Source organism: Macaca mulatta, chromosome 7 (genome assembly GCF_049350105.2).
Source record: "Macaca mulatta isolate MMU2019108-1 chromosome 7, T2T-MMU8v2.0, whole genome shotgun sequence".
NCBI classification, from domain to species: Eukaryota; Metazoa; Chordata; class Mammalia; order Primates; family Cercopithecidae; genus Macaca; species Macaca mulatta.
This window is the reverse complement of record NC_133412.1, coordinates 173,065,230-173,079,559: the sequence shown is the minus strand read 5'-3', so window position 1 is coordinate 173,079,559 and position 14,330 is coordinate 173,065,230. Positions and strand designations below refer to the sequence as shown.

The window sequence follows — 14,330 nt, the reverse complement described above, 5'->3', positions numbered from 1 at the left end:
CCTGCAGAGAGTAGATAAGAAGCGGGCCCGAGCCTGACCCTGAAGCTCACCCTGCTAGCCCTGTGAGTTCTTTTTTTTTTTTTTTTTTTTGAGACGGAGTCTCGCTCTGTCGCCCAGGCTGGGGTGCAGTGGCCGGATCTCAGCTCACTGCAAGCTCCGCCTCCCGGGTTTAGACCATTCTCCTGCCTCAGCCTCCCGAGTAGCTGGGACTACAGGCGCCCGCCACCTCGCCCGGCTAGTTTTTTGTATTTTTTAGTAGAGACGGGGTTTCACCGTGTTCGCCAGGATGGTCTCGATCTCCTGACCTCGTGATCCGCCCGTCTCGGCCTCCCAAAGTGCTGGGATTACAGGCTTGAGCCACCGCGCCCGGCCGCCCTGTGAGTTCTTAAGGCGCAGCCCAGCCCTGGTGCGGTGCAGACCTGTGTTTGGTGAATGAGACATGAACAGACACAGACAAGGTGTCGCTTGAGTCTCTGACAGCCCCTCATCCATGGGACATCCACCCTTCTCCACTGTCTATCAAACAGGCCACACCCCAACTGGGCAGCCGAGGTGGCCCCAAACCCACTTTAGGATAGAGTTTCTCCTTCCTCCTCAGACCCCTGCCCTCCATCAGGCCAGACAGTTGGCATTCCCCAAATGTGCCCCATACATCTGGAGCCCATCTGTGCCACCCCGGGTCTGCCTTTCTCCTGGCCCAGAGGTTGGTCCCTTGGTCCAGGCCTGGAAGAAAGCTCAGTGCCCTCCTCGCCATTTCTATACATTTCCAGGGAGTTCGGAGCTGACGATTTCTTTTCCGGAGGTGGTGGTTGTTTTTCTACCTCCTTAATCACGCTTATGCTGGGTGTCTGGCCTTGTGAGATGGGGCACAGTGCCCGACAGAGCTGAGGCAAGCACAGGTTAGCACACAGGAGTGCAGGGGAGCCGCCCAGGGCAGGGCGCGGCAAACGCTCAACAAACCAGAGCACCCGGCCACTTGGGCTTCTCTCTCCAGGAAGAACTGGGAGCCCTGGGTGGGAGGAGCCCTGCTCGAGGGGTGGGGACACAGGACAAGGCTCTATGCCAGCCTCAGCCAGCCTTCTTGGGCATGAAGTTGACGGAAGCATCCACCAGCAGCAGAATGGGGATGGTGTGAGACCCTGAGCTTCGTGGAGGGGACCCAGGGTGTGGGGTGCGACTGCGCCAGCTCTGGTCATGGGGTAGAGCTGGGGCACCAGGCTTTGGCTGTTGTCCCCGGGCAAGCAGGAAACCACTCCAGAGAGACGCTGGGGCTTAGGAGGCACCTCCTGAGTCCTCGGCTTCTGCTACAAGGAAGACGCCTGTTTCCCTTCGTGCTGCACACCTGCCCCCACCACATCCCACGGGAACCTCTCCAGAGGCAAGGGCTTGCCTGAAGCTAGTGCTTCCACCACATAGCTGGGCTCAGGGCCAAGCCTCCATCCAGGCTCCACACGTAGGCTCTCCCTGAGACCGCTCCCTCCCCCAGAAAAGTTCAGAGGGAATTGCTGGACTTGGGTCCCGATAAAGGCCCTTCCCCCAAGCCACCCCCACACCCAGCTCCCTTCTTTGGGAAGGAGTGCCACTTTTCTGATCCTCCTGAGGTGGGTGACCCCAGGTTGGGGACAGCCTACCTGTGTCTTAGTCCCATCTGTCTCAGTTACTCACTGTGTGACCTTGGGCAAGCCACTCAATTTCTCTAAATCTCCATTTGCTCATCTGTAAAATGGAATAATGTTGACTATATAGGGTAAAAGGAGCATCATGTGGAACTGAGCATGTGAAAGGACCTAGGGGAAAGAGAACCGCCATTTTTTAGTGCCTACTGTATACATTCTTGTTTAGTCCACCGGTAACCTCAGTCTATTAACCCTAAGGACAAGGACATCAGACCCAGGGCTGAATTCCCTCCTCTAGCCTCTCACCACAGTGCCTGGCGGTACACCGTGCACATAGCACAGGCTCAGTAAGCGTCCACAGAGGCAGAGGTTAACTCAAACCACCATGCACACGGCACGGGCTCAGTCAGCGTCCACAGAGGCAGAGGTTAACTCAGACCACCATGCACGTGGCGCGGGCTCAGTCAGCGTCCACAGAGTCAGAGGTTAACTCAGACCACCATGCACACGGCACGGGCTCAGTCAGCGTCCACAGAGTCAGAGGTTAACTCAGACCACCATGCACACGGCACGGGCTCAGTCAGCGTCCAGAGGCAGAGGTTAACTCAGACCACCATGCACACGGCACGGGCTCAGTCAGCGTCCACAGAGGCAGAGGTTAACTCAGACCACCATGCACACGGCACGGGCTCAGTCAGCGTCCACAGAGGCAGAGGTTAACTCAGACCACCATGCACACGGCACGGGCTCAGTCAGCGTCCACAGAGGCAGAGGTTAACTCAGACCACCATGCACACGGCACGGGCTCAGTCAGCGTCCAGAGGCAGAGGTTAACTCAGACCACCATGCACACGGCACGGGCTCAGTCAGCGTCCACAGAGGCAGAGGTTAACTCAGACCACCATGCACACGGCGCGGGCTCAGTCAGCGTCCACAGAGGCAGAGGTTAACTCAGACCACCATGCACGTGGCGCGGGCTCAGTCAGCGTCCACAGAGGCAGAGGTTAACTCAGACCACCATGCACACGGCACGGGCTCAGTCAGCGTCCACAGAGGCAGAGGTTAACTCAGACCACCATGCACACGGCACGGGCTCAGTCAGCGTCCAGAGGCAGAGGTTAACTCAGACCACCATGCACACGGCACGGGCTCAGTCAGCGTCCACAGAGGCAGAGGTTAACTCAGACCACCATGCACACGGCGCGGGCTCAGTCAGCGTCCACAGAGGCAGAGGTTAACTCAGACCACCATGCACGTGGCGCGGGCTCAGTCAGCGTCCACAGAGGCAGAGGTTAACTCAGACTATGAGCGAGAAGCAGCAGGAAGGATGTTTTCTGCTCCAGCACCAGCGCTTGACATGTTTTTCCACCCAAAATAAATGAGGCAGGATTCCTAAAAGATGTGTTTAAACTTGGTAGAGAGTTCTCTAAACAGTTTGGCCTCGAGGTTGGACCACAGCGCTGAATACTGCAGGAATGTCTGACCCCCCAAACGGAGCTCAGCAGTTTCAGGCCCAATTCTGGTTTTATTTCTAGCAATCCAAGTTGATGTCACTGACTCTTATGACAGGGTTCATAGGCAACCTCTAGTCTTTGCAAACATTATTTTTAAACCAGATCTTATCTTATACAAAGCAATGTGTGATGTGTGTGGCCACAGCCCTATCTTACACTGTAAAGTTTTATTTAAATGTGTTTCATGGTGTGTGTGTGTGTGTGTGCACTATATATGTATGTACACGTCCACCATTAAAAGTCAATTGGGGCCGGATGGTGGCTCATGCCTGTAATCTCAGCACTCTGGGAGGCCAAGGCAGGTGGATAATTTGAGGTCAGAAGTTTGAGACCAGCCTGGGCAACATGGTGAAACTTGGTCTCTACTAAAAATACAAAAATTAGCCAGCTGTGGTGGTGCATGCCTGTAGTCCCAGCTACTTGGGAGGCTGAGGCAGGAGAATCACTTGAACCCGGGAGGCAGAGGTTGCAGTGAGCCAAGATGTGCCACTGTACTCCAGTCTGGGCGACAGAGCGAGAGTCTGTCTCAAAAAAAAGTCAACTGGGAAAGCCAGTTACTAAACTGATGACACAGCTTCTCTTTGATGGTGTCATGGAATCAAAGAGAGAGTGCATATCTGTATTAGAGTGAAGAAACACGCTCTTCTCATAATTTCCCCCAGTATTGTTCAAAAATCATTGCCTTCTAAACTCCTGTCTCAGTTTTTGGATCTGTGGATTACACTGAATAAACGGATTCCACAGCCTGCTCATTCCAACGCCCTCTTTTGTACCTCAACAAATAAAAAGTCAAAAGAGATTTCTGGCTAAGGTTGTTCTCGGTTATGCTTTTCCTCACTGGAGGTGATGACCGAATCATTCAGAAATTTATTTTTGTGCTTTAAAATGCAAATGCAAGTCTGTGGGAGGGAGCAATGTTTTGAAAACTCTTGCCCCTTGCACTGTGATTTGCATATTAGAAATCACATGATTTACATTTTGGATGCCTGTTGACCACAGCTCACACAATATGCTCTGTTTCATAATGAAAATGGATTACTTAAAAAACAAACAAAGAAACAGTCAATCGGTGGGGAAAAACTCAATGGAAAGGGTGCAGACGTTGCTACTGTTCCTAATGGAGGGACACACCCTGTCCTCTGGCCATTTGGTGTGGCCATGTGACTTGCTGGAGCCAGTGAAACTTTGGTTGTGGCAAGGTGGGTTACTTCCTGGTGGGTGCATTTAACTGGTGCTGTGTCGCCATCTCTCTCTTGGCTGGCTGCAGTGACTGGGAAAACATGGGTCTTTAAAGAAGCATCACGCTGGGCCACCGTGCAGGGACCTGCCCTGGGAGCGGGGAGGACGTCACCAGACCTGCAGTGGCCTTTGTATAAGGTAGAAGTGTACCTTTGTGGCATCAAACCATTGAGATTTGTTTGTTCCGGAGCATCCCGATCCCATTCTGACTTAAAGAGTAGGAAACAAAATAAAAACCAAAGAAGCTGTTTTGATGAAGGCAAAATGTTGAAATCAGAGTGCAAAAATTGGAAATTTGAAATGGGTGTCTACAGGCGGCCTCTTACCTACCTCAGCAACCGGTTTCTATATTTTATTTTGACTGTGTGAATTTCAAGAAAAAATAGTGAAATGGTTGCAAATGCTAAACGCAAAAGCTGTTAGCATTTGCAACCATTAGCTGTTTTTCATTTTAAAAATTTTGTTTTAAAAGCATGATAAATAAAAAATAAAAGCTATCTTGCTATCTCAAGAATGCTCCCTTAGAATTGACCCAATACTTTAAAAGAACAGAAGTGGATAGCTTTCCTTTCCAAGCTGCATTTCTCACCTGCATCTCTTGTCATAGATGAAAAAGCCTGCGAGGGTACTTTCGACGCTGGCATGGGGCCCCTAGTCACACGAATGTATTCATTTGCTGCTTGGAGGTTCATGTGCCAAGTGAGTGCAGGGCTGGAAAGGTACCTGGGCCCTGCCTGACTTGGGACTTGGGGCGCGTGTGCAGAGCCATGTACTGGCCTGAATGGGTAACAGATAAGTGGGTGGATGCTAACAAATCAGCATCTCTCAGGCCACACACGGAAGGGGGCCTGTCCTGGGTCACACAGTACCGAAGGCTCCAGCCGCACCTGGACACGCCTGTGACATCCCACAGCTCGTAACTTCTGTGAGAAGGGTAAAGGTCTGGGGTGGTGCCACTCAAAGCTACTACCCAAGAAGGGTATCAGGGCATGGGTGCTCCAGGGGTTCAGGGTCCCCAGGGGCTGCAGAACTCAGGGAAGGTCCCTGGAGGAGGCAGGCCTCCACTGAGCCTGGACGATGGGACAAGTGGGAGACACCTCGTTGAAAGTGCTGGAGGGGCTCGACCTGTGCCTGGGAATCCGGCCTGAGCCTAAGCTCACCACGCCCTCGCTGGGTGACTGAGCTGGTCTCTCATTCTCTCGGGCCTCAGTTTCCCCTGCTCCATAACATGAAGATCCCATGGGTTAGGAGTGTGGTGTGAACCTCAATGTAGGGGTGCCGTGAGGGGCACTGAAGGGGACTCACCAGCTGCGGATTCCTCCTGTGTGTCCCCGCCCCGCACCCAGCCTCTGGTGAGAGGTTGCTGGATGCTGCTGAGGCTGAGTCCTTCAGTATCACAGGTGCCCGGCACACCTGCAGTGCTGTTCAAAGGTTCATGCCTGGAGATCACCCATACGACACCCCTGAGGTTACAGTGTCACCTCTACTTTACAGAGGAGACCGCCGAGGCTCGGAGAGGAGAGGGGCCTGCCTGTGTCCAGGGCCAGGGCACGTGGGGCTGGGATCTTACCCAGCCCTCCACGCCAGGGGGATCTCACCCAGCCCTCCACGCCAGGGGGATCTCACCCAGCCCTCCACGCCAGGGGGCTCTCACCCAGTCCTCCACGCGTGCCACAGGTTTTACAGTTGAGCCCTGAAACACTGCCACGTCACCCCACAGAGCCCTGAAGGTGACAGTCTGTCCTTTGGACCCTCCTAACGGGGGCGGCAGTATCAGGCTCAGTCTCCCCTGTACCCTCCCAGCACCCCAGCCCCAGCAGTTGCCAAATCTACCTGTGCCCTTCTCCGGGTCCCTCCCGTCCTGTGTGGACCTCACCCTCTCTCCCCAGGACCATCTCCCCAGCCTCCTCCGTGGCCTCTGGGCCTCCAGATCCTCCTTCCCGTTCCTCCACCCACCGCACTGAAGCAAGCCATGTATCCTCCATCCCCGGCTCCAGAGCCTTCACTGGCTCCCTCTCCCCAAGGGATGAACCGGCCAGTAACCATAAAGGAAGTGAAAACCCAGGCCACTTGCTGTCTCCAGCCTTAGCAACCACTGACGTCACATGAAACTGCCTCTTGCTCCTCAGGGACTCATGCCCTGCCACCACCCTATGTGCAGGCACCCAGAAGGCACAGGGCATGGAGTCCGGCTTGGACCCTCAGAGCGACTCACGCAGGCCCAGCCCTTCACAGGGGCTGAGGTGGGGGGTACTTGATGTCAGAACTCGGGGCATGTGTCCAGAGCCGTGTGCTGGCCTGTGGATGGCTGCTACATAACCTTTCTGAGGTCACACATGAAGGAGGCCTGCCCTGGGTCACTCAGCACCAAAGGCTCCCACTACACCTGGTCAGGCCTGTACAGCTCGGGACTCCTACGAGCAGGGCAGGGAACCACATTGGCACCGTTCACCAGGTCATCTCAGAGGTATTCCCATATCCCAGGGCCACTCCAGGCATCTCATACCCTTTCCAGCACTTGCCTACCCTGAAATCCAAGGAAGGGACACTGTGCCAGGACCCCCTCCTCAGAGAGCAGTGCAACCTCCTTAGGGACAGGGATGGCATAAACCGGGGGACAGGGCCTTCTAGGAGAAACTGAGGTGAGAGCTGGGGATGGCCAGGACAGGAAGAGAAGGTGGACACTGCCCTGGTTCCTGGTGAGGGGCCCACCATGAGGTCTGGGGGAGCAAAAAGCTGGGGTGCTGTCTGGGTTCTAGGATGCCAGGGGGAATTGCGTGAGCAGTTGGGTGGCACCACCTATGTTTGCAGGCCCTATCCTTGGAAAACCATCCTTGACTTCTAGCAGAGAGAGGTACTTGGAGAGCCCAGTTCTTGGGGGCCTTTCGGGGAGGCCAGGGAGATGTCAGCACACCCAGCTGAATGTCTTGGTGAGAATCAGAAGCTGCAGGGCATTGAGGGAGGTGATAAAGACAGGGGAACAACTTCCCAGCACACGCACATACAAAAGGCACCAGCAAGGGCAGCCATGTCTCACCACACGAACAGGGTGACTGTGGCTCAGAACTGGGCAGTGGGACTGGCGGAGGGTTACTTAGGAGGACAGATAGGGTCACTCTGCTGGCTGAGCACTCCTGCAGGTTACAGGTCTGTCCTTACCATACCCTCTGCAGCACGGCAAATGCCCATCTGTCACAGAGGCTCAAAGAAGTTAAGTGACTCACCTAAGGCCACAGAGCTAGGAAGTGGTAGAGCTGGGATTTGAACCCTGGTCTCTGTGGACCTGCATTCATTGCTCTGCTGAAAACAGAACAGCCTGTTCTTCGGTGCTTAGGATTGTAAAGCTGCTTTGCTGGAAACTTTCCCAAGCATGGGGGCAGCTAACAGCACAGAGACCTGGATCTCTTCCTGCAGATTCTGGCCAGGACGGGAGACGGTAAATCACAAGGTCAAAGGCAGGAAAAGACAATCAACAGACCCAGGATGTGTAGAGCCGGCATCTTCTGAGGCCCCATCTATGCCAGGCAGGTGCCGTGCACTTACAGGTCCTATTTTCAGACCCAGTGAGGGAGATGACGAACCCCCCATTTTAAAGATGAAGAAACTGAGGCTTAGTCAGGTGATGTGACCCCGCCCCTAAGAGACAGAGCCAAGCCTAGAATGCAGGCAACTGTAAAGGAAGCGCCTTTGCTGGCCAGGGTGTGTGGGCCGGTAGTTGATGCAGGCAAGTTCCTGCTATAAATATGGTGCTGACTCCCGGGTAACCTTAGCTCCAGCTCACCCACCCAGGCACAGGGCCACAAATCCAGGGGCCAGCCACCTCCTGCTGCGCTCCTGCTCTGCAGAAATTTCTTGACACCCTAACAAGGCACTACATTTTTCTCTACAGGTTGCAAGTTATTAGAGGCACTGTTGAGCTAGCTAACCCTGAAATGAGAGCTGCTTCTCCAGCAGCCAAAAAGTCCCACAAAATAGCCAGCCTCGCCCTCCTTGGGTGTGCAGGTGGGACTCCCAGGAAGAGGGGCCTAACCCGGGTTCTGTGCTAACAGGGTTTGAATCCCTGCTCTGCCATTGACCAGCTGGGTGACCTCACGTGTGCCTCTCTGAGCTTCAGTTACACGATGGAGCTTATAGTCCCCACCTCCCGGTAATAAACAGAACAGCGTGTCCAGGATACAGCGGGTCCTCTGCTTCCCTCATCTCCCTCTCTAGGTTGTTTATTTATTGGTGAAATAATAACAGCTATAACCACTAACAATAAGCCTGGCGTTATTTTAGGTGTGTTACATGCTGTTAGCCATTTAATCCTTATTGCACGTTGAGGAGTTAATGTCCCATTACTGTCCCCACTTAATGGATGAGGAAACTGAGGCACAGTGTCCTTGAGTAGTCTGCCCTGGGTCACACCAGTCACGAGTGGAGAGCTGAGAATGTTCCCACTGCCGACACAGGCTTGGGGATCAGTTACTGAAAACAGGTGAAAATATTTCACTGCAGTGTCCTTGGAGCAACCATTGGTTGCTGCTGGGCAGGAATCCTAGAAAGGCCTGAACTTCACACTGTGTGCTCCAAAAGGCCCCCTTCCTTGGCACCCTTCTACCCATAAGTAAATATACCCTCCTGCCCCAAGATGCCGCCTTTACTCCTGCCAGCCAGGTTGAATCCCAAACCCACATATTAGAGACAAAAGACCTCGCATGGCATTCTATAGATGGGAGAACCAAGCCCGGAGCCTGCCCAGGGCCACCTGCCTACCAGGGCGACAGAGCCAGCCTGGAATCCAGGCGCCACCTCCCAGCCCAACCGGGCTGACCCTCTCCTAAACGGGGAAGGGACAGCAAGACCCACATCACCTCCCAGCCTCCAGGTTGCGCACACACATGCACACTCAGCGCCCATTCCTTTGCCCCGATGGGCTAAATATTGTCCTAGCCTTCCTGAAATACCCATCTCCATGCGGGTGGCTTTACAAGCTGCTAAAACCAGGGCCATGTCCCTGGTGGAGGGGGAGAGCTATTCCGGGTTAGCGTCAGGTGTAGGGCAGGGCCGGCCAGAAAGAGCTGTCTGCTGGCTCCCGGAGCTCCCGCGGCCCCGGCGGGCAATTCCTGGCAGCCAGGACAACCGGCACCCAGTGGAAGAAGGTGAGGTCAGGCCCCTTCTGTCAGTGTACCCCTCCCCAACACACAGACACACACACACACTCACACTCTCTCACACACACTCACACACACTCACACTCTCTCACACACGCACTCACACACACACACTCTCTCTCACACACACTCACACACACACACTCACACTCTCTCTCTCTCACACACACTCACACACACACACTCACACTCTCTCTCACACACACTCACACACACACACTCACACTCTCTCTCACACACACACACACACACTCTCACACACACACTCTCTCACACACACTCACACACACACTCACACACACACTCTCTCGCACTCTCTGTTCCAAATCCTACGCAGCCAGGCCAAGGCGCTGGGACTGTTCATCAGTAACAGGGTATCTGCAGAGTGCTGTCACCCACAATCCGCCCACATCCCCCAGGAGACCTTGATGTGTCCCGAGAGCCTCTGAGGTGGGGTTTTATGGAGAATGAATCCACGTGCCAGCGACAATTGGTGGCTTACGAAGGAGGCCCTGCTGGAGGAGGCCAGACCTGGCTGCCTGGGCTGCCTGGGATGCCCATCTGCTGCCCGGGGTGCCCACCTGCTGCCAGCACACAGCGCTCTGAGCGCTCAGTGCACCCCAGGCACCAGCAGGCGCTTTCACACAATATCATAAATTTAATTTTCACAGCCAACGGGAGGTTAGGACCACAATCTCCATTTTTACCTGGGGACATGGAGGCTCAGATAAGTTAAGCCACCTGCCCAAGATCACCCAGCCTGGAGGTGAAATAACTGGAATTTGAACCTGGACAGCCTGACTCCAGAGTCCCCCATGTAACCCCTGGATTCGGCTGTCCCCAGCCCCCATTCCGCCAAGGCTGCCTCTGAAACTGGCAGGAGCCAGGGGCAGCCAGCCAGGCACACGGGTGGCAGTCCCCACCACAGCCTCTTGCCTCAGGCAGAGCAGAGGGCAGTGGGCAGACCCCATGGGGAATCTGATCGCCTTTCCACCTCCCTGTGTCCCTGGCCATTTTCAACCTAGAGGATATGAGGGCACACAGATAGCCTGCCTGGTGCTGCTGGACCAGGGACTCAGAATGCCCACAGGTCTCAGACTTAGGGAATCAGACGGAAGCTGTGTGCGCTCCCTGCCGATAAATGTTCACATACACTCGTCTGCATGTGCTTCCAGTGGCCCATGGCACCCTGAGCCTACCCATGGGTCCCGCCACAGCTCCTGCCCCTCTGTCCTGGGTCAGCTCTGGCCCCGGCTGCCAGCCCCGGGAGAGCTTGAATCAGGCACAGCTTCCTGCACTGGCTACACTGTGCAGTCAGGGGTGCGGCAGAACTTAGCTTTAAAGTCAAGCTCCCCTCTTCCGGCGGCACAGGCCCCCCAGGCGTTGGGCAAAGAGGAAGGGGGTCCAGCTCACAGCTGCCGGCAGCCTGTGGGGGCCCCAGTGCCCTCGGCGACTGGCGGCCTTGGCTCTGCAACCGGAGCCATAGTGGGTAAATATAGCACTGCCACTCACCGGCTGAGGGGCCCTCGCCGTCCGACATGGTGTGGGAGATGGGCAGCCGGCTGGCCACCAGCCTGCAGGGTCACTCAGAGCCTCAGCGGCTGTCACCCACCCAGCAGGGCTTGGGGATCCTCCGTGTCCAGCCCCAGGCAGCGTCCCGCCCCGGCCGGCCTGGCCACCCCCCCCATGCTGGGCTGGGCAGATAAGAATGTGCTCAGTGCCAGCAGCCTGTGCGATTGGTGGATAAATCTGGGCACTGCTCTCCCCCGCCCAGGGCCTCTTGGGGCAGCCCCAGGATGTTACTTGAGAAGCCACTGCACCCCTAGGTGCTTGGTCAGTCCCCAAGACCCCAGCTCCTGGGTACTTGGGAATGCCTGTACACTCTTTCCTTGGAAACGGTTCCACCCAGCCAGCAAGGGACATTTATGGACATTTAGGGAAGGAGAATAACAAGTGATACCACCACTGAGGACATGGCCGGGACCAGGAGCTACGTGAAGTGTGGCCACCCGTCATCTCACTCTGCTCTCCAGAGCTGCTGCAACCATCATGTCCATGTCACAGAGGGGTTAAGCGGCCCACCCAAGGCCACCGGGTCAGTATGGGGCGTGAGCAGGATCTGGAGCCAGGCTGTCTGTCTCCACGCTGCAGGAAGGCCATCCCTTGCCTTTGATTGTTTGGCCAACAGCAGCCAGTACTTCAGGCATCTACTGTGTGCTGAGTGAGCCACATGTTGAGGGTCGACAGGGGATAGAGGCGGGATCCCCAGGGGTAGCCATCTGGTCCTGGCACAGTGTGGGTGCTCAGGAAATACTGGTTGAAAGAATGCACTCCAGCAAGCTCTTAGTATGCTCTCGTTGTGTACCTGGCTCACAGCCAATCCATCCCCGTCCCTGGTCCCCACAAAGTACAGGGCAGAACCTGCCAAGGGCTGGAGATACCAGAGGCATCACCCCAGGGCTGGGTCTGCTGTGCCCCCTCAGGCTCTAGGTCTACCCAGTTCTGTATGCAGAGACCAGAGGGAGTGAAATGGCTTAAAGAGAAGGGAGAGAAACTCAATCCGAGAGCTCCAGGAGGGCTTCCTGGAAGAGCTGGCATTTGAGTTATCGTTAAGTGAAAATAAAGTCTGTTCTTTTTCTTTCTTTTATTTTTATTTTATTTTATTTTATTTTTTGCCACAGGGTCACTCTGGGGTGCAGTGGTACAATCACAGCTCATGGCAGCCTTAACCTCCTGGGCTCAGGTGATTCTCCCACTTCAGTCTCCCTAGCTGAGCCCACAGGTCTGTGCCACCACACTTAGCTAACTATTTTTTGTAGAGAGGGGGTCTCACCACGTCGCTCTGAGTGGTCTTGAATTCCCTAGCTCAAGCAGTTCTCATGCTTCGGCCTCCCAAAGTGCTGCATTATAGGTATGAGCCACTGTGCTCAGTCCAGAAAGTTCTTTCATTTTTTTGTTTTTGTTTTTGTTTTAAGATGGAGTCTTGCTGTTGCCCAGGCTGGAGTACAGTGGCGCCATCTCGGCTCACTGCGACCTCCGCCTCCTGGGTTCAAGCAGTTCTCCTGCCTCAGCCTCCTGAGTAGCTGGGATTATGGGCACCTGCCACCATGCCCGGCTAATTTTTGTATTTTTAGTAGAGACGAGGTTTCACCATGTTGGCCAAGCTGATATCGAACTCCTGATCTCAAGTGATCCCAAAATGCCTCGGCCTCCCAAAATGCTGGGATTACAGGCATGAGCCACCGCGCCCGGCCCAGAAAGCTTTTCGAAGGGAATGGAGGGTGTTCTAGGAAGACAAGCCAGCAGGTGCGGAGGTGAGAAAGCCCAGCTGAAGAATGGCAGGGGTCTCTGGCAGGGCTGGAGGTTGCAGCAAGCCTGAGAAGAAGGATGTTGCTTATGGCAGGGGAGTCCTCAGGACTAGGGAAATCAGAGGAGGCTTCCTGGAGGAGGGGGCAGATGCTGGCGCTGAGGATACATAAGCCTCAGGAAAATGAGAAGTGGGTGGAGCAGCGTGCTGAGGCATCCTGGCAGCTCTTCCATCTGCACTGAGGCCTTTCCTGGCTCAGGGACCTGGGGAGTGAAGGCAGGAGGACGAGGCCTCCATGTTTCCAAAGGAAGCCCTATCTGTGGGTGGGGTGAGGAGGCGGGCTGTGAAGTCACAGCCTCTACTCTTCACCCCTGCACTGGCCATCAGAGAGAAAGAACTGAATCCCTATGGTATAGGCATTTGCCTGTGCTGTTCCCTTGGCCTAGGAATTCTCTGTCCTCCTCTTTCCGTGGGAAGCCATGGCTGCCCCTAAAGGCAGCTCAGGGGCCCTGCTCCTTTTCCACTGGCCCCACACTCCACTCTGCCAACTCCAACCTCGCTGTGGTCAGTGCCTAGTCCTGGCTGTGTCCACCTCTTGGTTGGCTCTTGCTGCCCTGTCAGATAATGAGCTCACCGTCACTGAGGGTATTCAAGCAGGGCTGGGCAGCTGCTGGATGGGGACATAGCGGAGGGAGCTCAAGCATCATGTAGGGTTAGATGAAATGGCTGTGGGCTCCCTCCCAGGTGACCAACTTGTCCCATTTCCCTGGGACTTCCCCTGTTTTAGCACTGAATGCCCTCCATGGATCCTGGAAACTACCCCCCCGGCCAGCTTCAGACAAATCAGGACTGGTGGCCATCCTGAGTCCCTCCTAACTGAAGTTTTTGTTCCTCCAAACTGAAACTTTAATTTTAAGAGAAAAAAGAGAAAGACAAGGCCAGACCTCCCCTGGAACTGTCTCCTCCAACCCGAAAATTCCCCTCCTCCCTCTGCAACCCCTGGGTGTTAGATTCCAGGACAACTCTGGGGGCAGGGCGGGGGTGGAACCCCGGCACTCTGTGCCTTGGGCTGGGTTGTGGGCTGGGGTGAGGGGGCAGCAGGGAGAAAATTGGATGCAGGTCAGCAAAGAGAGAAGCCCAGTGACTCCCCTGCAAAGTGGGAGGAGCCCCACCTGCCCGGCTGTGGGCTGGACTGAGATAGCTCTGCAGCACTCGGCAGACTTCAGGTATGCACAGGTGGTTTCTGTATCCCCGGGGAGGCGGTGTGACCGGGGAAGGAATGGCATGAGTCCCTCGCTGGGCACCTCTGCTTTGCCTTGGCGTGGCAGCTGGTGTCAGGCACTGGAGGGAGTGGGAGGCATGGAATGGGGGCTGATCTGTCTCCTAGGTAGGTCCCACCCCACCGTATGGGCTTCACACATTGTGGCCCCTCTTGGTGCCTGCTGTCCGGCACACCCAGGCCCATGGGTCAATGCCAGGCAGGGCCTGTGGCCCCATCTTG

At 55.3% G+C, this 14,330-nt stretch overlaps 1 protein-coding gene across 6 annotated transcripts in view; it reads right to left on the bottom strand.

Moving 5' to 3' along the window:
- EML1 (EMAP like 1) overlaps window positions 1-11,379 on the bottom strand; it is a 210,632-nt gene extending 199,253 nt beyond the window's left edge. For 2 of the 6 annotated variants that reach the window (XR_013396529.1, XM_015144474.3), the window contains exon 1: window positions 11,035-11,278. Coding sequence is in view for 4 of the 6 variants with exons in the window: in XM_015144474.3 (XP_014999960.1) it covers window positions 11,035-11,062 (28 nt within the window). In the remaining 2 variants the exon portion in view is untranslated. Of the gene's footprint in view, window positions 1-11,034 lie in introns of all 6 variants that reach the window. The other 4 variants (XR_013396527.1, XM_015144473.3, XM_015144471.3 and 1 more) reach the window with 2 other exon arrangements.
- Window positions 11,380-14,330: the final 2,951 nt, after the last annotated feature.